The following is a 22,163-nucleotide window of genomic DNA, read 5'->3' on the forward strand; positions in this document are numbered from 1 at the left end:
GGTCGGTAAGGCAGAGCTGGATTCGATACGACGTACTCGAGATCCAGCTCCAGTTGCAGCGTGTGTTTTTACCGCTGCGCCACCTGAGCGGCACATTTATTTTATTTATTAGGATTTTAATGTCATGTTTTACACACTGGTTACATTCATGACAGGACAGGTAGTTACTGGTGACTCAGGACTGATAACTTTAAGTCTTTAATGTTTAACACAGTCATGGACATTTTTGTATTTCAAGTTCACCTCACTTGCACGTCTTTGGACTGTGGGAGGAAACCAGAGCTCTTGGAGGAAACCCACGCCGACATGGAGAGAACATACAAACTCCACACTGGCTCGTGACCCTTAGTGTTTGAAAAGCCCTGGTTTAGCGCACTTTAATGGCTAGCACAGTCACCGGTTTTGAATCAGAAAACCCACCTGCATGACGCCTTCTCCCTGGCGCAGTCGGAGCAGGTTGACGATCGTGTGTTCACTCTGTGCTCTGACACTCGTGTTTTTGTCTTTGGTGTTGTCCAGCAGAGCTTTAATAAGCGGTTTAACCAGGCTGGGCTCCATCGCCGGGGTGTCGGCCTTCTTGAACACCCACCACAACACTCGCTCGGCCACCAGACGAATATCACTCGCCTGATTCTGCAGACACTGAGGGGGAGAAGACATAGCACAGATATTTATAGTTGTGTTCTATTAGCTTTGTGTGTTTTTAAAGATGTTGCAAATAATGTCTAAGCACATTTACTACATGTAAAACTAAAAAGAACTGTATTAAGAGTTTAAACTGTTTGTACATGACAGAAATAATACAGTTTTTGTCTATCTAAAATACTAAAGTAATACAAGACCTGCTATCTTTGAAAGTCTCTGATAATTATGACTACTCTTATAATCTACTTTAAAACTTGTGTAACGTGGTGCTAAAATGGTCTGTTGCTAACTAGATGTCTTTGGTGTCACTATGTTTTGTGAACATTAACCTTGCACTAATGGTTAACGTTATAATGGTGCACATATTAGCAAAATACTTCTAATTATGTTAATAAAGCATAAATAAGTACACACAAATAATTCTTTTACAAGTGTAAAGAATTCCATATAACCTATTTAAATCATGTTTTTTTGTATTTAAGTATTTGTGATCAGTGGTGAGGATCACAGCTGTTTATTTCTAATGTGGCAGATTTGATTAGGTTACCTTTATAAACTGAGTGATGACACGAGGTGGAACAGCATCTCCTCCAGCTGTTCTGAGCTGGTGTCTCATCAAGTAACCCATCGCCCTGATTCCACTACAGGCTATAGGAATCTACAGTACACAAACACACACACAGAGAGGGAAGATAATTAACATAAAGTCTCAAAGAGTAAAAGAGAAGAAACTGTCCTGGCATGAAATACTATCCATTAAATAAACCAGAACACAAATAACTCCTTTACCAAAAAATTTTGTGTTTTCAACATGAACATTAAATACAAAGATAATCCAGAAGCTAGCCGCTTAGGTGGCAAAGCGGGAAAATACGCTAGCACACCAGAGCTGGGTTTTTTAATACATCGTATCGAAGCTCAGCTCTGCCACCCGGCTGGGCAGCTGCATGAACAACGAATGGCTGTTGTTCATAGGGTTAGGGGCAAGCTGGATCATGGGTCCTCCTAACTGGTGCAATTACGACCTTTGCTGACTGATTGATGGTGTCTGCACAGGGCTGAGGAATAATGCTGATCAGGGTGTGGCTCTCCGTGCACAGTGCTGATCGGTATATATGAACTTGACTCAATAATTATTTATTATCTATCTATCTATCTATTATTATTTAAAAATCTGTCACTTCTTACGTGTGTTTTCATAACAAAACGTAGTTTGGGAGACCAGACAGATTCATCTGAGATTCCTCATTGTAATAGATGGTGTAGTGTGAAACCCCATATCGCCGATCAGTCGTGTAGTGTGAAAACCACTACGACTTAAAAGACTCCCGATTACAAGAGATCCAGTTGTGTAGTGTGAACTTAGCATCAGGCTATCAATCCGAAGATTGTGGGTCCGAATTCTGGCTGTGCCATGCAGCCACTGTCGGGCCCTTGAGCAAGGCCCTGAACCCCCAGCTGTAACTAGCTGTTTACTGTGGTTTTTCTATGTATTTTCGATCTGACGTGGTTATCATTATTACCAAAGCATGCCAGTTGTTAATGCAGTGCCCCTTGAGGGGGCAAAGTTCACAGGCATTCTATACTAGCATTTTATATGTACAGATTTCTGTGGATTATCTGAAATCTAATCTGTTCATAAACTGCTGGACTATTACATTTACATGTACAGACTTTCAGCACTTATAGTACTGTGACAGTACACATTCTGAATAATGCTTAAGGGCCCAACAGCAGCAACCTGGCAGTGTTGGGGGTTGAACCAGTGACCTTGTGATTACTAATCCAGCACCTTAACCGCTAGACCACAACTGCCTATTGACTATTTTTGTTTGTTTATTAGGATTTTAACATCATGTTTTACACTTTTGGTTACATTCATGACAGGAACGGTAGTTACTCACTACACAAGGTTCATCAGTTTACAAAGTTCTATCGAACACAGTTATGGACAATTCAGCGTCTCCAATTCACCTCACTTGCATGTCTTTGGACTGTGGGAGGAAACCCACGCAGACACGGGGAGAACATGCAAACTCCACACAGAAAGGACCCGGACCGCCCCACCTGGGGATCGAACCCAGGACCTTCTTGCTGTGAGGTGACAGTGCTACCCACAGAGCCACCGTGACTATTGACTATTAACTTTCTCAGTTTTTCGCAAAATGGCAAACACACACCCACAAACCCACTTCAATTTCAAATCTACATTAAAAATTGTTGCTATATAGCAAATAAATCAGTGCGAAAGATAATCGCCCCGCCCGCTTTTTTCTAGACTTCCTCCACATTTTTATAGGACATTACTCTGTCTGCAGTAGCGCTGGATAAGATGGCCTCCAGAACAGAGGAGCTGTACTCCGGACCACACAGCTGTTCAGGGGCCGACTTCACTGCTAGAGCCAGAGCCATGCTGCGACCGTGACGCACCATCCAGTCCACTCCGGACATGTCCGCTGTAGAGGGCAAAGGTTAAGCATAAATTAGCATAATTGTCTTGTGGTGTACTACCAAAAGTTTGTTTGTTTATTAGTTTGGTTACATTCATGACAGGAACGGTAGTTACTCATTACACAAGATTCATCAGGTCACAAGTTTATATCAAACACAGTCATGGACAATTTAGTGTCTCCAGTTCACCTCACTTGCACGTCTTTGGACTGTGGGAGGAAACCAGAGCAAACCCACGCGGACACGGGGAGAACATGCAAACTCCACACAGAAAAGACCCGGACAGCCCCACCTGGGGATCGAACCCAGGACCTCCTTGCTGTGAGGCGACAGTGCTACCCACTTAGCCACCGTGCCGCCCAGCTACCAAAAGTACACACTACAAGGTATACTAGCAGCCCTCAAGTCTTTATATTACGTTTTTTAATTACTGTTTTTTACTATAACATGTTAATTACCCCAAGGGGATCAATTAAGTATTCTTATCTTAGACAAGTACGATAAAATAATGTGTTTTTTTCTGACAGCATCAGTCTGCAGCTCTAAATACTACTATAATTTATAACCAATTTATCAGTCTATGAAGTAAATAGGTCATTGAGTACAGCTATTTCACTCTTATTTCTGGATACTTCTTTTAATGAATAAAACATTGTCACGCACACAGTAAAGCAGGATAGAGTAAAGCACTCTTCAGCTACTCGGGATCCTTGTGTTGTGTGAGCGCTTACCCAGGACATGCTGCTGCAGCACCGACTTCAGCTCCTCTTCAGACAGAAAAGCACACAAGATTCCTACACATCCAGCAGAGGCCATCCGGGTGGCATCCTACACACACACACACACACACACACACACACACACACACACACACACAACGAAATTAAAATATAAAACACACTTCAACAAATTTGTATTTAAATGCTGTGCAATGCCTGGTCTTGTTAATTTATAAATGTATTTATTGTCTATTTATTAGTATGTTAAGGTCATGTTTACCACTCTGGCTTCATTCATGACAGGACAGGTAGTTACTGGTTACACATGATTCAGTTCAATGTCAAAAACAGTCACATGCAATTTTGTATCTCCGATTCACCTGTGAAAGGAAACTGGAACTGCTGGGGGAGAACATGCGAACTCCACACAGAATGGACCTAGACAGCTCCATTTGGGAACTGAACCCAGGACGTACCTGCTGCAAGGCGACTGTGCTATTCACCAAGCCACTGTGCCACCCTGATTAAACCATTTCAAAGAAAAAGGCAGAAAAATCTGGACCTTTATTATTGTTTGTTTATTAGGATTCTAGCGTCATGTTTTACACTTTGGTTACATTCATGACAGGAACGGTAGTTACTCATTACACAAGATTCATCAGTTCACAAGGTTATATCGAACACAGTCACAGTCACTCCCGGAGGAAACCCACGCAGACACGGGGAGAACATGCAAACTCCACACAGAAAGGACCCGGACCGCCCCACCTGGGGATCAAACCCAGGACCTTCTTGCTGTGAGGAGACAGTGCTACCCACTTAGCCACTGTGCTGCCTGGACCTTTGTTAAGCAGGGAAAACTTTGTTTTATTTCCTGAACTGCCTGTATAAAAGTAAATCATGAACCTCCTAATTGATGCCTCCACACTGATTCCTGAGGGGCTCTTGACACTGTTTATACTTGATGTTACAAAGTGACATTCATTCTAATTGGCTTTTTCTTACTAACGGTTGAGGAAAAGAATTAATAATTATTCTTTAATGAAGCATATGTCATTAACTTAAAATAAAAATTGCCAGTGATATTTTTCTTAAAGTAACACATTCAACACAGGGAGTTACACCGATCAGCCATAACATTAAAACCACCTCCTTGTTTCTACACTCACTGTCCATTTTATCAGCTCCACTTACAATATAGAAGCACTTTGTAGTTCTACAATTACTGACTGTAGTCCATCTGTTTCTCTACATACCTTTTTAACCTGCTTTCACCCTGTTCTTTAATGGTCAGGACTCTCCCAGGACCCCCACAGAGCAGGTATTATTTAGGTGGTGGATCATTCTCAGCACTGCAGTGACACTGACATGGGGGTGGTGTGTTAGTGTGTGTTGTGCTGGTATGAGTGGATAAGACACAGCAATGCTGCTGGAGTTTTTAAATACCATATCCACTCACTGTCCACTCTATTAGACTCTCCTACCTAGTTGGTCCACCTTGTAGATGTAAAGTCAGAGACGATCGCTCATCTATTGCTGCTGTTTGAGTTGGTCATCTTCTAGATCTTCATCAGTGGTCACAGGACGCTGCCCACGGGGCACTGTTGGCTGGATATATTTTTGGTTGGTGGACTATTCTCAGTCCAGCAGTGACCGTGAGGTGTTTAAAAACTCCAGCAGCATTGCTGTGTCTGATCCACTCATACCAGCACAACATACACTAACACACCACCACCATGTCATTGTCCCTGCAGTGCTGAGAATGATCCACCACTTAAATAATACCTGCTCTGTGGTGGTCCTGACCATTGAAGAACAGCATGAAAGGGGGCTAAACAAAGTATGCAGAGAAACAGATGGACTACAGTCAGTAATTGTAGGACTACAAAGTGCTTCTATATGGTAAGTGGAGCTGATAATATGGACAGTGATTGTAGAAACAAGGAGGTGGTTTTAATGTTATGGCTGAAAAGTGTATGTGTCCAGTCTGGAAGTTGTCAAGGTAAAAGATTGTAGTGCACATATTAATAAAATAAATTCACATGTTTAGTAAATTGACCTTCTGTCAGAGACAGTGATAATGACACCAAGTGAACAGCAGGTCTGTTTAAAAGTTCAAGAGAAGAAATCAGTAGGGCAAAAGTGAGCTGCTTATTTAGCCACAGCATTGTTGTTCTAAGCTGATGGTGTAAATAAAGTGATAATTTTTTAAGCCTCTTGGTATTATCAACATAAAAATAGGTAATGATGAACTAAATCATGTCATACCTCATCATGTCCCAGCATGCCTAGCAGTGTGGTAGTGATGTTCTTTCTGATGGCGGGGTCAACCTTTGCTCCAGCACCTTGAATGACAAACCTCAGGGCCTGCAACATGGTCTCCCTTATAACACAAGCCACAATGTATTTATTTATTAGGATTTTAACGTCATATTTTACACACTTTGGTTACATTCATGACAGAACAGGTAATTACAGTTCAAGTTTTAATGTCAAACACAGTCATGGACAATTTTGTGTCTCCAATTCACCTCACTTCATTTTCATTTCATTTTCAGCATTTAGCAGACGCTCTTATCCAGAGCGACTTACAGAAGTGCTTCACTTGCACGTCTTTGGACTGTGGGAGGAAACCCGGAGCACCCAGAGGAAACCCACACACACACACACACACACGGAGAGAACATGCAAACTCCACACAGAAAGGACTCAGACTGCTCCACCTGGGAATCAAACCCAGGACCTTCATGCTGTAAAAGGGGCAGTGCTACCCACTGAGCCAACATGCCACCCCACAAGCCACTGTGTAACTGCATTGTGTGGTTTAGATGTTTATATTATTCATACTTTAGCAGTGCTAGTACATACAATATTAACTAACACATATATATTTTATATATATATTTTGTTTATGCATTTTCTCCCCTTTTTCTCCCTTTTAGCGCATCCAACTGCCTGATTGCGTCACGCTTCCTCTCCACCAATGCCGATCCCCGCTCAGATTGAGGAGAACGAAACTAACCCACGCCCACTCCGACACGTGGGCAGCAGCCGTATGCTTCTCGTCACCTACACTTTGACGAGTGCAGTGCAGCTAAGCACTGTGTGCGGAGAGACACACCCTGACAGCACTCTTTTCTCATCTCTGTGCAGACACCACCAATCAGCCAGCAGAGGTCGTAATTGCATTAGTTATAAGAGAGAGTCCCTATCCGGCTTAATCTCACCCCTATCTGAACAATCGTTGTTCATGTGGCTGCTCAGCCCAGCCGGCAGGCAGAGCTGAGACTTGATACAATATATTCGAGATCCCAGCTCTGGTTCCAGTGTGCGTTTTTACCGCTGCGCCACCTGGGCGGCCATTAACTATCATATTTACTACAAACTTCAGATCATTAAGGCAACATTGTCTTAACATTTTTATATAATATTGTAATTCGAGTATGTTACGACCCTAGAGGGGTTTCGTTTTTTTGGGAGGTTTTTGTTTCCTGTTCTTCTGCGTCTCTGTGTGCTTAATCTCCAGGTTTTCATAGCACTTCTGATTGGCTAGGAGAGGGGGCGCTCCCGAGATAGAGCTACCATAAGGACATGAAGAAGAGGCAGATTTGAGAGACTGTGGGATGTTCATGGGTTGCCTCACCTTGCTCCTCAGCCAGACCAATTATTGTTTGATTATGTTCTGTTGTTCATTCGTTGTTGTTGTTCAACTGTTTAGTTTGGACCTTATTTCGTAGGGAGTAAGTGCTATTTTGTTTAATTATTATGATCTCTTTATTCATTTAGGGAGTTAGGTTGTTTGTTGTGTTGACCGTGTGTAGCTTGCAGCGCACCTGACGCCCGATTCCTCGGCGTTGCGGATGGCTGAGAGCTGTTCAGTGAAGAGCGGGTCCACTTTAGCGTGAATGGAGACCAGTTGGCCCAGAGCTTCAGCAGCCCTGAGTCTCACAGCCCTGCTTGGGTCCTGTAGGGCCTTCAGAAATGTGGTCTGGAGCTGCGGCAGGAACGGCTTTAGAGCAATGCCCACCTATTGGAAAAAACAGAATTGCAGTAGCAGAACATTAGAGTAAAGCACTTATATGCGTAAAATATTTATTATCATATGTTGCTGAAAATCCGTGTAGAGCACATGTGTCAAACTCAAGGCCCACGGTCCAAATCCAAAAAGTGATCGCATCCCACCATTAGATGGCAGTGTTTCCACATCAGTGTTTAACTGAGGCGGTTTTCCAACAAGTGATGTTGAAAAATATTTACAAATAATCCCAAAATGTTCAAGAAGAGAAAATTGAAGCAGAAGGAGGTAATTTAATAAAAGATGGGAAAGTGAATTCAAGTTTGTGCTTCAAGAAGAGAAACCGGTACGCCTCTTGTGTTATGAGGCCGTGTCTGTGGTAAAGGAGTACAATATAAATGCAGATATACATTATATATACAGTATAAATTTGGCATTTTGACACCAAACACAGAGTTTAGCCTCCAAGAAAAACAACAAATGGTCCAAGACTGCAATCACAGCAGGATACGTTACAATCGGCCCTTTGGGGGCCACCATAATGCAGATGTGGCCCTAGGTGAAAATGAGTTCGACACCCCTGGTGTAGAGCATCTGCTTAGGGGCCCAACAGTGGCTGCATGGCAGAGCTGAGATTTAAACCCACAACATTTTTTAGCTGACAGCTTAAACATCTACCTACCAGGCAAGAGGTTTAACAAAATATGAGTAATATATAATATAAGATGAAAATATGTACAATATATAATAAATCAAATCAAATCACTTTTATTGCCATGACTCATTAACACAGATGTAAAAGGTGAGTGAAAATCTTAGCCCCTCACAGTTGTAAATACACATTAAATACTAAAAAAATACACACTTACTTACATACACTAGCGTCTGTTTAATATATACAGGTTAAGCTATGAGTGTACAGATACAAACATTACAGTATGCTGTACTGCGAGTCTCTGATTAGGAAAAGGGAATGAGGAATATACAGTCATGTGAAAAAGTTATGACACCACATGAAAACCTTTGTCTTTTTGAACATATTTAAACATAGAAACCATCTGTCCAAAAACTGAAGCTGAAGCGGAGGTGGACCTTGCAACATGACAACAACCCAAAACATTCCAGTAAATCCATCAAGGAACGGCTAAAATGAAAGAAAGTTCAGAATGAGTTCTGGAATGGCCAGGTCAAAGCCCGGATCTTAATCCTATTGAGATGCTGTGGGGTGATTTGAAACGGGTCGTGCATGCAAGAAACCCCTCAAACCTCACACAGCTGAAGAAATTCTGCATGGAGAAGTGGGAAAAACTTTCTCCTTCCAGGTCACCCAAGGAGGATGGGGGTCCCTGCTGAGTTTGGTTACAGGAAGGTTTCTTACTGTAATTTTAAGGGAGTTTTTCCTTGCCACTGTCGCCCTCGGCTTGCTCAATGGGGTTTTTTTGGTCTGTTGGTCCTGGATTCTGTAAAGTTGCTTTGAGACAATGTTCATTGTAAAAAGCGCTATATAGATCAAATTGACTTGACTCCCAGTCGATGTCAGAGACTGGTAGATGGTTATAGGAAACATCTAATTGAGGTTATTTAAGGGGGAAATACCAGCTATTAGAGCACAGGGTGTCCTAACCTTCCAATCAATTTCCATTTTTGTTCATTACATTTTACAACTTGTGTTTAAAAGTCAATTTTCAGTTTTATTTGTTTAGTTATATAAGCTCCATCTCTCAGTACTATTCAAACAAAGCTCAAATGTCCATTTGTAAAAACATGTTCAAAAAGACAGAAGTTCTCATGGGGTGTCCTAACTTTTTCACATGACTGTAAATGTTTAGAATTCAGAATAATTATTAATATTATTATTATTATTAATATAACTATGCACCCAAACACGTTTGTTTATGACATGTCTAGAATCTATACAGCCAGTTTTGCTAATATCAAAATGAAGCCCTACCTTTTGAAGCAGGAGGGTCAGGGTTTCAAGCAGCGCAGTCTTCACTGTCCAGGCAAAGCGGTCTCCCAGGATACGGATGAGCGGCCCTGTGATGTTGATCACAGACGGCCGAAGTGCTTCGGCAGAGGTCAGCTTGATGACGGCTCCCAGCGCACGTGCCGCTTCCTCCTTCTGTTCTGGACTTCCAGTAAGCACGCCCTCTCTCAGAACTGGCAGGATACAAGTCACTCCCTGGCAGAGGAAATCAAGTGGATGTATAAAGATTTGGGGTGACAAAAACTCATAATTACAGTAGTCCCTTGACTTATGAACCGTTTATTATACGAACATTTACAAACAGGTTACAAGCATTTTTTTTTTCAACTTAACGTACAAACAAATTTCGGATTACGAATCGAAATTCGCACGAACAAGTTGACTCAGACCATCTCTCTCTCTCTCTCTCTCGATGTTTTCTTTATATTTTGTGAAATTCAATATCAAAATGGCCCCAAAGAAGGTGCAGAGAAAGCGTAGTGGTGAGAAAATGAAAAAATCTATTACTATCGAAAAAAAGAAGGAAATTTATTATGGTGTATGGTACAGCACACGTACTGCACTGAAATGTAATGTGTGTGTTTTTATGTACAGTACAGTATTACTGTGTATTGTTGTTTATTACAGTAATGTCTATTCTATCATTTAAGATTTATGGGAAAATATATTTGTATTTATAACAAAAAAGAGCATTTAAGAAAGGTTAGGTAAGGGGGGGGGTTTGGGAGGTCTGGCACGGATTAATTCTATTTACATTATTTCTTATGGGGAAAAATAGGGTTAACTAACGAACATTTTGACTTAAGAACAGCCATTCGGAACCAATTAAATTAGTAAGTTAAGAGTCTACTGTAATTAGAAAACTTTAATAAAGGACTCACCTTTTTGGGCAGACAGAATCCAGGCAGATGATCACCCTTGACATCAGTTGCTACTGAGCGGATATCTCTGTGCAGGTCGTCGATCAAAGCCAGCTGACTTCCAGCATCTAGTTTCTGGATGCAAACACTTGTTTTATATTTTATCAAACCTAAATTCACACATTTTACAACAGCACTGCCTTACTAAAATCACCAAATCTAAATATAATCTAACAACGGTGAAGAATGATCGTCATCAGCCTGAATAATCATCTCCAGCTCACTATGTGATTACACAATAATCCAGACTGGTATAAAAACCTAGGATGCCTTTAAAACCATACTAACACCACATATTTAGAGCACTTTGGGTACAGGAGCTTGTCTTATACCTTGGTCATGGAGTTGATTGTGTCCCAGCTCTGAATCAGCACCTCAGGACTGGAGTCGTTGAGTAGGCGAATGAGGCCGGAGAGCAGCGTGCGCATGTGAGCACTGTAGTCGAGGCGTGTTCGGGCAAAGTAAGCATTTAGAATAGTCACTGATGCCTCTCTGAGTCCGGCGTCGGCGCCACGAGTGGCCTCCAGCAGGTCCTCGATGATTATCCTCTGACCCACCTCATCCTCCACAGATAAAATTACAGTCTGACAGCTGCTAAGCTCCTGCACAGGAGAGAAAATGGATTAATAGCTAATTTAATGACTTTCAATAATAATGAATAATAATGTTAAAGTAAACTGACATTTTGCTGCATAATAATATAGATGCTTTCTGGTGATGTATTGCACTCTGGTAGTGTAAAGTAAGGTTACCTGGGGGCCCTCATCAGTTCCCAGCTTTTCTTTGAGGGACGAAAGCAGAGCAGGCAGAATCACACCCAGGTGACGCGTCAGAGCATCGCCGGTCACCGCAGACAAGAACGCCAGAACTCGGGTGTTTACTGGTGGGCTGGTCAGCTACAAAAAGGTAAACATGAGACAAAAAACTCAGAAACTGCACCAAAGAAAATAAACCAGGGAGAAAGAAGCAATCATGTGTGATGGGTACCAGACACATTGGTCATTTTGATTTGATGTAAACAATATGCTCAAATAAAGACTAATCAAATATGGAATATTTGAAAAGAAAACTAGAAATCACCTTGGGCACCAGGTAGGGCAGCACCGATCGACTCTTCACAGCCATAACCTGCTTCAGTCCATCCAGAGCAAACTCAGCGGTCTCCTCATCCTCCTGCGAACCAGGTGGCACAACTTATGAGCTCTTAATAGCTTACCTTATACATTTAAATAAAAATAAATCCAATTAAAAAACCTTATGTTCTAATATGATACGCAGTTCCAATCAAAGCATTAAAGGAAATTTAATACTAATTTAATACTGGCCTAAAATGAACTACATTGGCTCAGATGTCACATTTTCAGATTCAGTCCACCTACTGTATGCCGGGAATGTTGACTGACAAAACTAATCATGCACATAATCATACGGCTAAAACATGAAACCCAAAAGCACACTTTTATCATCACAGAATAAGTAAGCTGGTCAATAATAAAAGCTTTGTGAGCAAAATCAGATCAGAAACTGGGGAAATGGGACTGAAGCGTCCCTAAATTCAAATACGGTATTATGTGCTTTGGAGACAACATTATTGCTTAAAGTGTCCATGAGATAAATGCTTTTTGCTTAAAAAACAATAATAATAATAGTAGCAACTTGTTTCTGCTTGAGGCCCAAGCCTCTATATATCTACTGTATATAAGTACAATGAATTCAGAAAGTATTTGGTCCCCTTGACGTTTTGCATACTTTGTGTTCTGAATTTGATAATGAATAGATATTATTGCCATTTTGCCGACCAATCTACTCAATCACCTCTAATAATGAAGTTATTATATAATGATTTTTCCTAAAATTCAATCAATCATAAAATCTTTAATTTACTTAAGTATTCAGACCCTTTGCTGTGGCTCTCCAAATTGTGTTCGGGTGCATCCTGGTAGCCTTTAATAATCCTTGGGATGTGTCTAAAATTCAATGGGAGTGCACCTCTTGCAATCTAAATTAAATGAACACAGTATGGAAAGGCATAATCCATCGACGCTAACCCATCAAAAGGCCTCGGCTACAGCCAATCGTGTCTGTATGTAGACGCCCGACTGGCTGAAAGCACCACGGGTGATTTGATCCCTGGATCCCAGCGCTAGTGGGATATCGTTGCCATTTTGTTTGTTTGGTTGGTTTTTATAACGCCTTGTTTACTCTGGTGAGTTATTTTCAAGGCAGGATCGTTTTTTCGAATGAAAACTTTGTATTAGTTCAGTGACTTATTGGGTTTTATTGTTGCCATTAATTTGTTGTGATTAATTTGTTGCCATTAATTAACCATTCAACAACACAAAGTGAGCAAAACTTATCATTTCTGAATCCAGTGGACATGCCAACCAGTCCAGTTGCAGATGGATGGTGGTGATTTGTTGCTTACCAGTTGTTTAAGAAGTGCAGGTAGAATGTCATCCAGCGCTTGGTGGCCAATGGTGGCATGGAGCTGCTCAAACGTTTTAGCTGCCGCCTCACGCACCTCCTCCAGTGGGTCACACAGGGCCTTACGCACAGTAGGCACCAGAGATTCGGAAAACACCAGCACCTGAAGGACAAACACACAGCTTTTGAGTTTCTTTCTTTTTACTGAGTTTTGCAACAAGGTGATGCAACAATACATTCAGGGGGAAAAAACATACATAGAATATGAGAAAAGGTACATGTGCTCACCTAGTCCCCTTATCCCACCCTCTCCATCTCTATCCACTTCCCTTTAAACCAAACCATAGTCAGACACGCCCAATATAAACCCCCCACCTTCCCAATGTAAGAGAGAGAGAGAGTAGAAACAAGCCATTCTCCGGTACAGCAACTTGATATTTTGTTTGTTTATTAGGATTTTAACGTCATGTTTTACACTTTGGTTACATTCATGACAGAAACGGTAGTTACTCATAACACAAGATTCATCAGTTCACAAGTTTATATCGAACACAGTCATGGACAATTTAGTATCTCCAATTCACCTCACTTGCATGTCTTTGGACTGTGGGAGAAAACCGGAGCACCCGGAGGACACCCATGCGGACACGGGGAGGACATGCAAACTCCACACAGAAAGGACCCGAACCGCCCCACCTGGGGATCCTTCTAGCTGTGAGGCGACAGTGCTACCCACTTAGCCACCGTGCCGCCCCAGCAACTTAAGTATACACAGAATATTTTTAATCCTCTGGATCCAGAGTGTCTATCATATCCTTAATGTAGTCAAGAATAGGGCCCCATATTTTTCAATAGGAATCTTTTAAGCACACAGCTTTGTAAAGCACTGGAGTTAAAATGAGTAAAAAATCAGAAATAAAAAATATAGTGTAAAATGACGTACTGCATCTTTGCTGGTAGACTTCATGATCTCACTAAGGCCGATGCACACGCCCTGCCTTTCATCGCTTTTCTCGGAGCGCAGGCTCTCCTCCAGGATGGGGATGATTTCTGGAAGGATTTTCTCTCCGAGTTTTCTCACCAGATCCCCGAGAGTACGAGCTGCAATCTGAGCAAGCACAGAACAGAAAAAGAGTTCAAGCTTAGACTGTTTCACATGAGTAGTGACTAGGTAAGTGTGCACGTGTGTGTACTGTGTGCGTACCGTTCTCTTGTCCGGGCAGGTAGAGGCCAGGAAGCCCAGCAGTAAAGAAAAGAGTGTGGGGAGGATTTCTCGGAGTGTACGAGGTGTGTTGGTCACTACAATCTTCCAGACGTGCAGCGAGGCTTGTCTCACAACCAGCTGTGTGTCCGAGCGGCCCATGTATAGACCGGAGAGCACACGGTTCCTCCGCTCCGCACCCAGAGCGCCGATAATGGCCTGTAAATTAAAAATGGACAGTTTACTTTACACTTCATGGATCTGTGAGATACTATGAGCCTGTCTGAAAACCGAGTGATCTCTCTACATAGATGCATGTTACATCATCCTACGCTCCTGAGAAGAATCCTGTCTCAATTCTTAGATACCTTAAAATGCCACTTCTGAAGCATTCTAATACTAAGTGAAAATCTGACTGAATAACGAGGGAGCGTCTGATGCTCCCTCAGCAGTGAAGGTAATCCCAGCATTCAGTGCGACACAACTTCTCTCACAAAATAATTACAAATATGGCAGACGAACATGAACAAAGTTCTTTTAAATGTAAATAAATTCTCATTGATCTTTCATTTGTATAAAGGTGCACAAGTGTCATTTATTTGCAAATTCAGACTCGTCAGGGACAATTTGACTGTTTTATTTACACTGAGGGAGACGTTAGCTGGTGTGCTAGCAAGTTGTGCCGCCTCAGCCTGTCGGTTTGAATGGCCTAAGGCTAACTGTGTTAGCTTAGGAAGCACAAACTGTAGTGACATAATCGCTGTCTAAGTAGTGCGTCTAAATAATCTGCCTTATGAGTTCATAGTCTTATTAGAATCCTCTCTACTGAGGCCGCTGCCCAGGTAGTAGACAGCTCGTTAGTTATTTTCTAGCTTCTATTTTTTCCTTGTAACATTATATATATCATAAATATCATATATTTTAATATATTACAGTATTTCACTCCATATTTGCATACAGCCAAGCCCCTGTACATCCTTTTCCTTGTGTTTTCTATTCATAGTTTGTTTATTTATATAATGTTTACCCCCCCATAGTTGTGCACTATACGTGTTCTATCTCCCTGCTGCTGTAACGATACTATTTCCTGAGATTGATAGAAGATCTCTTTCTGTCTATCTACAGCTGTTGTGGTGGCTGGTTAAATTTGGACTTTTCTCTTTAATAAACCCTGTACCTTGTTGGACTGTGCTGTGCCGAAGTTGTCATCCTCGGATGCAGTCTCGGTCGTCATCTTCCCTGAAACTCCTGAGATGTGGAACAGCAGGTCTCCTAGCAACTGCACAGAGCTGAACCTGAGGAAACCGAATTTCAAGCATGATTCAGTGGTGCTTCAATGCCATTACAAACAAGTTTTTAGTCTATAACAGTCTGTGAGAGCTGCATTTTACTGTTGGCTGTGATTGATTATTTAATATAAAGCCTTTTGTAACAACGTAAGTGGAATTAAAGTGCTATTAGCCTTACAACTAAACGCTAGAGTCTTCAGTTATGTAAGTTAGTGCAGAAATACTTTGTTACTCAGTGTGAGTGATGGACTCACTACTCTTATGAATTGACTTTCAACTTCTCAAGTGTCATTCATGCATAATTGCATCTGGCTTGTACAGGCTTGTAATTGCTGTTTCTTTTGAATTGTGTCTGCGTTCGATATTGAATAAAAGGTTCTAAAGTAGAATGTGGGTGTGTGGTTGGGTGGGTCACATGGAGCCTAGTGTGGCTCTTTGTATGCTACATGGCTCTGGGTGGGAACCGAGGCAGGTGATAAACTGCGCTCACAGATTGGACTCGTGTCAGTTTGGGTGATCCAGCTCTCATTGATCAAACCCGGGGTTGAGCAAGCAGCAGCATATTCACAATCGGGAACTGGAAATGAATAGAAGTTCCAAAGCATGTCAGTTCACTCATCCTGTCTTTGTCTGCCACTCAGTTACGGTTATGGTACTGGAAAACAGCAATCGTAAGGTCACTGGTTCAATCCCCACCATTGCCAGATTGCCACTGTTGGGCCCTTGAGCAAGGCCCTCAACCTTCAATTGCTTAGACAGTATACGGTCATGGTCACTTTGAAAAAAGTGTCTGCTAAATGAGGACTAAGATAAAATAATAAATAAAGTTAAATGAAGTTAACTCAGACAGCAATCACCTTGATTGATGGATCCATGGGACATCACAATAATTAAAATATAGACTGAGATTGATAATGTTGGGTGGCACAGTGGGTAGTTCTGTCACCTCACAGCTAGAAGGGTCTGGGCTTGATTCAATTGGCTTGGCAGCTATGTTTCTGTCTGTGTGGAGTTTGCATGTTCTCCCTGTGTCTATGTGGGTTTCCTCCGAGTGCTCCAGTTTCCTTCCACAAGTCCAAAGACTTGCAGTCAGGTCAAATGGAGCTACTACAAATTGCACTTATTGTGTGTGTGCCTTGCAACAGACCGGCGACCTGTGCGGGGTGTTTCCTACCTTGTGCCCATAAATAAGACCCACCACAATAAAGCGGTGGTAAAACAGACAATGAATGAATGAATGAATGAATGAATGAGGCTGATGTGGGGAAAAAGACCAGAGTTTGAGCTTGTATCCCACCTGATCCTCCAGAGATCATCAAACAGGCCTTGTTCCAGCTCAGGCAGCAAAAGAGCAATGGCCGTCTCCGCGTACATGCTGATGATCCGCTGTCCTGCCCTCAGGGCCGTGTCTCTCACATACTCGTTCTCATCAGCCAAAGCCTGAGAACACAGAAGCAAAGAGGGAATGAGTTTAAAAATCACAGTTAATGCTGCGCTGCTAAAACAACTTCAACTTATGTGATTAGTCAGTACAATACTTATTAATTAAGGTTTTAATGTCATGTTTTACACTTTGGTTACATTCATGATAGAACAAGTAGTTTATATCAAACAGTCATGGACAATTTTGTATCTCCAATTCACCTCACTTTCATGTCTTTGGACTGTGGGAGGAAACCGGAGCTCCCGGAGGAAACCCACACAGACACAGGGAGAACATGCAAACTCCACACAGTGCTACCCACCGAGCCACCCTGTCAGTATAATAAATAAACTAAATAACAGGAGCTTAAATTCCAAAATCCAAAATCATTTGGAAGTGATTTTATTTGCTCTGTGGATGTTTGCTTAGATGATCTTACAAATATAGGCCCAGTTATGAGGCGGCCTGCCTTAATGATTTAAGTGCCCCATAAAAAAACAGCTAAAAATAATAATGCACAAATACATAAAAAATGTTAAACATATAAAATAAATTAAAAGTCTGAAAAAATGTTATATATGGTCTTATTTACATGATGTTTGGTATCCACAGTTAGTGTTCCGCCACCACATTGTTATTAACATTATTCAGTTTACTTAAACTTTATTCTATTTATTTATTTAGATGTTGTACACCATGCTTATATAAGAATAACATTGCATAGATGTTATTCGCAATGTCTCATTTCCTTTAATATTTGTCTGTATCACTTGTTCTTTACTGTAGAATCTGTTAGAATGCACAAAAAAACTGTAAAATGTTAAACTATTAAATGCCTTACTGTATTAGATATGTTATAGGGGTGCTTATACGGGTTTATGGGGTGTCTAGGTTGTTTTTTTTAATGTACTTGTTTTTAAACTTCGTAGGGGAACAAACAAATGATGTAAGCGACGTGTTTGGGCGTGTATTTGTTATTTTTCCTGTTCTGTACACAATGCTAGCCCACTTCTCTTTTCTCTTTTACCCTCATTCATTTATCTTCTATTAAAGCAGAATGAAAATAAGACTCTGTACCTTGAGGATACAGGGAATAATCGGACCGACGTATGGAGTAAACTTGTCCCCGAAAGTGACCGGCAGGTAGATGAACATCATGATGTAGCCGTCGCGCACATGAGAAGCGATGTCCACTTTGCTGGCAGTCTGGACAACATCAGGCATCAACTTGTCCAGCTTCTCAACACCGAGACCGGCCATCACCTCCGCAAGACCTAAGATAGATAAACACATTTGTATAGTACCTCTCTCTGATCTAGTCATTTGAATTTGATAGGAGTAGAAGTTGATGCAAACTCCCCACAGAAAGGACCCGGACCCTGACAACCTGCACACACACTCTGCCGTCTCTGTGCCGCCCTCTACTGATAGAGAGTCAGTACCCCATACAACTCACCCTGTGCAGCTCCTGAACGATCCACTGAACTCTGCTCAGAGGCCAGAGTCTCCATCAGCCAGGGGAGCAGGTCATCAAAGCAGGACTCACCCATACCTTTCACCATGGCACCCAGAGCCTTCGCCGACACTGTGCGCACCTGTCAGGGTTAGAAAAACATATTATGTGAGGGGTGTGTGGACCTTCAAAAACTCACAACATAAACATAAGGTAAAGTAAGAGTACAAAACAAAACTGTTATGTACCTGTCTAATCTACATTTATGGTATGGTGAATACTGGCAGTATAGGGACTTTGTATGACACAAATGAACTTGTAAAAGAAACCAACCTCTGGTACAGGATCCAGTAGGGATGTTTTAAGTCCTGGAATCACACTGGGCAGGTATGGGGACAGATCCTGAACATAAAACACAATAAAACCTGAGCATTTAGACTGTATTCTGAAAGCCTTACAACAAATACATAACTAGGTAAAGCTGCTGATAACTTTTAGATGAATAAAAGACATTTCAAATATCACTTGTTAAATTCTAATCCATAGTGAAGCGTGCACCTTCTGGTCGGTCAGAGAGTACATGTTTCCAATGATCTGAGCAGCCATCTTGCGCGTATCGGTGGAGCGGTCCTGGAAGGCCCTTTGTACAATAGGCATGATGAGAGCCAGGGAGGGGGCGTCAATGAAATGCACAAATTTGGTCTCAAGCAAAGTGTGCAGACAGTGCTGAGTCTTGTGTGAGGGGTCAGTCAGCGCATCCAGCAGAATGGGGGTAATGGCTTAAAGGGCAAGAACAAAAAGAAAAGAAATACTTGGGTTACGTTACATTTACATTTTCAGCATTTAGAAGAAGCTTTTTATCCAAAGCGACTTACAGTACTGTGGTGGTATACCGTCTAAGCAATTGAAGGTTAAGGGCCTTTCCTTTGACAACCTGACAGAGGTGGGACTTGATCTAGTGACCTTTTGATTACTAGTCCAGTTTGTTTGTTTGTTTATTATTGTTTGTTTTACACTCTGGTTACACTCACAAGGTTCATCACTTCTCAAGTTTATATCAAACACACTCATGGACAATTTAGTGTCTCCAGTTCACCTCACTTGCATGTCTTTGGACTGTGGGAGGAAACCGGAGCACCCGGAGGAAACACACACGGACACGGGGAGAACATGCAAACTCCACACAGAAAGGACCCGGACCGCCCCACCTGGGGATCGAATCCAGGACCTTCTTGCTGTGAGGCGACAGTGCTACCCACTTAGCCACTGTGCCGCCCTACCAGTCCAATACCTTAACCACTAAGCTACAACTGTCTGTTGGGTTTGAGCACCGCAAAATCCTATGTTCAAGCCGCTTTACTACACAAACAATAGGGTGGAGTTTTTAAGTACAAACAGCTAGCTCGTGTTGCAAGACACATGGTAGTGTGCATCAAAAGGGCAGCACAGATAAGAAGGAAATTTCCCATTAAGGAATAATTTTATGTATTTATTTAAGGCATGATTCTGAGTTATGGATTGTTTTTGCATATTTTAAGGTCATAAGTAGAACATGGGTGTCTGCAGTATAGACGGAGCTAGGTAGGGGTAGTTTTACTGTACTCGAGTATTGGTTTGTAGTTATTGCTGCTGTTACTTAGTCTGTTGTCTGTGTAGATAGGTAGATTGATATACATTTGGGTGCTTATAAAATGACCATTACTGTATGTGTGCAAGTGGATGAAGCTCTTCTGGTACTCTGCTACCACACATGTTTTAATAGTGAAATGTGGAGTCAGCGAGACAACCACATCTGTGATCATAACCAGCTCAATGGCTAATAAAGACGGATCTAACATTATTAAAAACCCTTCAGGCAGAACTGCATCAAAACATCTAAGTGCAGTGTGGACGAGGTATGAAATAATGACCAATGCCGTCACTCTCACCCAGGATCTCGGGGTTCCGGATAACCGAGCCGATCTGCCGAAGCGCCTGCTGGCCGGCTTTCTGCACTTTGATGTGCGAGTCTGTGAGCACCTCAGTCAACTTGGGCACGATACTTGGCAGGCACGATGAAAGCTGCTTAGGGGCACAAAATGCCATAGCACCGAGTAATTCCACTGAGCCTGTGGAGGAATCAAATAATCAAAGAGCAGTACTGTTATGGGAGCAATGAAAAATAATAAGTACAGTAAGCATAATGAGAGTGCAGAGTGATAGGTGACCTGCTTTTGTCCTCCACGACTCTTCCTCCAGTGCCACCAGAAGTGAGGGCAGCACTAGCTTTACCCCGTGAGCACTTAGGTTGCGCATCACAGCTTTAGCACAGTCGTCTGCTGCCTGCAAAAGAAATACAATTAAAAATGACTTCTAACTTAATAATAAATATTTCCTGTTTAAATAGAAAAGGAGGAATGCTTCACATTCTATGTAGGGTTAGGGTAATAGACTGCTGCACTACCCAAGCAACTGGCTATGACTAAGGGTATTGATTAAGGGAAGTGAGGTTGGATGGGGTCTCCTCCTGCTGTAATATGCAATCTTTGGGACTGGTCCGGGCACCAGTGGGTCTCTGTAAGCAATACAGCTCTGTGTGGGACCCTCCACTGGCAGGTAAAAAGAAGCGGCCGAATATTTGACACCTCAGAGGGGGTGTGATTCAGAATCGGGAACTGGGAATGACTAGATTAAGTAATTAAGGTAGGAAAACACCCCAATGACAAAAAAACCTAGTCGAAGCCTGTGATGGGACGACCAGTCCGAGGAACTTGAAGGAACGGTAAGGACACAGATGTTCTTCTTTTTCTCTGCCTCCTTTATTAATACACGGACAATAACAGCTATTTACATAAATACAAGCTCGCACACAGTGGGACAAAAACAAAACAGATAAGTATACAAACGAACAATGATCACGTCTGGTACACGCAACCAATGACTGCAAAGTCATAAAGGCTGGCTCTCTCTCACTCTCCCTAATCACAGGTTCTCCCCATTCTCTACCTGCATTCTGCTTATATCTCAGTAACTCCTCCCTCTGAATAAACCAATATTATTACCAATATTATAATATTATTATTATATTATTACAGGTAAGTCACGAGTACTGAATACACATATACCCCACACCCTACAACGGGTAACGGCAACAATACACCGTCTTTTATACACGTTCGTGACCATGGCACTTTCAATATATACAATCATTGACATTATTTATAGTGTACACTATCCAACAGGTCTTTTCTCCCCCACGTAAGTGAAACCTAGTATTGTTCCTTAGTTACTCTTTTAGTCAGTCATTCACAGGTTCGACAGGTAAGTACATACAATAGTCATTCTGGTGATGGGTAAGGGTAGCTTACTTCATCACAAAGCCCCTCATTATAACACTGAGCTTCTAACATTAACCATGGTCGAACTAGCAATTTTTTTTCCCCCGTTAGTAATGGGCACAATCCGTACCTCTCTGACATACTGGTTTCCGTCTCCGAAGCAGAGGAGGAGGTGGGGCAGCACATGCACCACGTATGGCTCAAACAGCTTCCCCAGCATGTTACACAGCATTTCAAAAGCAAACAGCGCACCTGAGGGAGAAAAACAAATGATTAGAACCTGATTCTACAAATGCATTATGTATGCCAGGGTGACCAA

The 22,163-nt window shown here is 41.9% G+C and overlaps 1 protein-coding gene across 1 annotated transcript in view; it reads right to left on the bottom strand.

The window, feature by feature from the left end:
* The window catches only part of gcn1 (GCN1 activator of EIF2AK4), a 62,541-nt gene that overhangs the window by 4,550 nt on the left and 35,828 nt on the right, over positions 1-22,163 (bottom strand). Inside the window, exons 35-57 of the mRNA XM_062998890.1 lie at positions 21,975-22,096; positions 20,735-20,849; positions 20,456-20,635; positions 19,086-19,306; positions 18,861-18,929; positions 18,531-18,669; positions 18,152-18,348; positions 16,949-17,091; positions 15,540-15,657; positions 14,366-14,581; positions 14,105-14,269; positions 13,163-13,324; positions 11,818-11,910; positions 11,490-11,633; positions 11,070-11,339; positions 10,699-10,812; positions 9,782-10,012; positions 7,649-7,842; positions 6,084-6,198; positions 3,828-3,924; positions 2,953-3,101; positions 1,193-1,303; positions 421-642 (exon numbers count right to left, since the gene is read on the bottom strand). Coding sequence (XP_062854960.1) covers positions 421-642; positions 1,193-1,303; positions 2,953-3,101; positions 3,828-3,924; positions 6,084-6,198; positions 7,649-7,842; positions 9,782-10,012; positions 10,699-10,812; positions 11,070-11,339; positions 11,490-11,633; positions 11,818-11,910; positions 13,163-13,324; positions 14,105-14,269; positions 14,366-14,581; positions 15,540-15,657; positions 16,949-17,091; positions 18,152-18,348; positions 18,531-18,669; positions 18,861-18,929; positions 19,086-19,306; positions 20,456-20,635; positions 20,735-20,849; positions 21,975-22,096 — 3,587 coding nt within the window. The remainder of the gene's footprint in view (positions 1-420; positions 643-1,192; positions 1,304-2,952; positions 3,102-3,827; positions 3,925-6,083; positions 6,199-7,648; positions 7,843-9,781; positions 10,013-10,698; positions 10,813-11,069; positions 11,340-11,489; positions 11,634-11,817; positions 11,911-13,162; positions 13,325-14,104; positions 14,270-14,365; positions 14,582-15,539; positions 15,658-16,948; positions 17,092-18,151; positions 18,349-18,530; positions 18,670-18,860; positions 18,930-19,085; positions 19,307-20,455; positions 20,636-20,734; positions 20,850-21,974; positions 22,097-22,163) is intronic.

This window comes from Trichomycterus rosablanca, chromosome 7, assembly GCF_030014385.1.
Source record: "Trichomycterus rosablanca isolate fTriRos1 chromosome 7, fTriRos1.hap1, whole genome shotgun sequence".
NCBI classification, from domain to species: domain Eukaryota; kingdom Metazoa; phylum Chordata; class Actinopteri; order Siluriformes; family Trichomycteridae; genus Trichomycterus; species Trichomycterus rosablanca.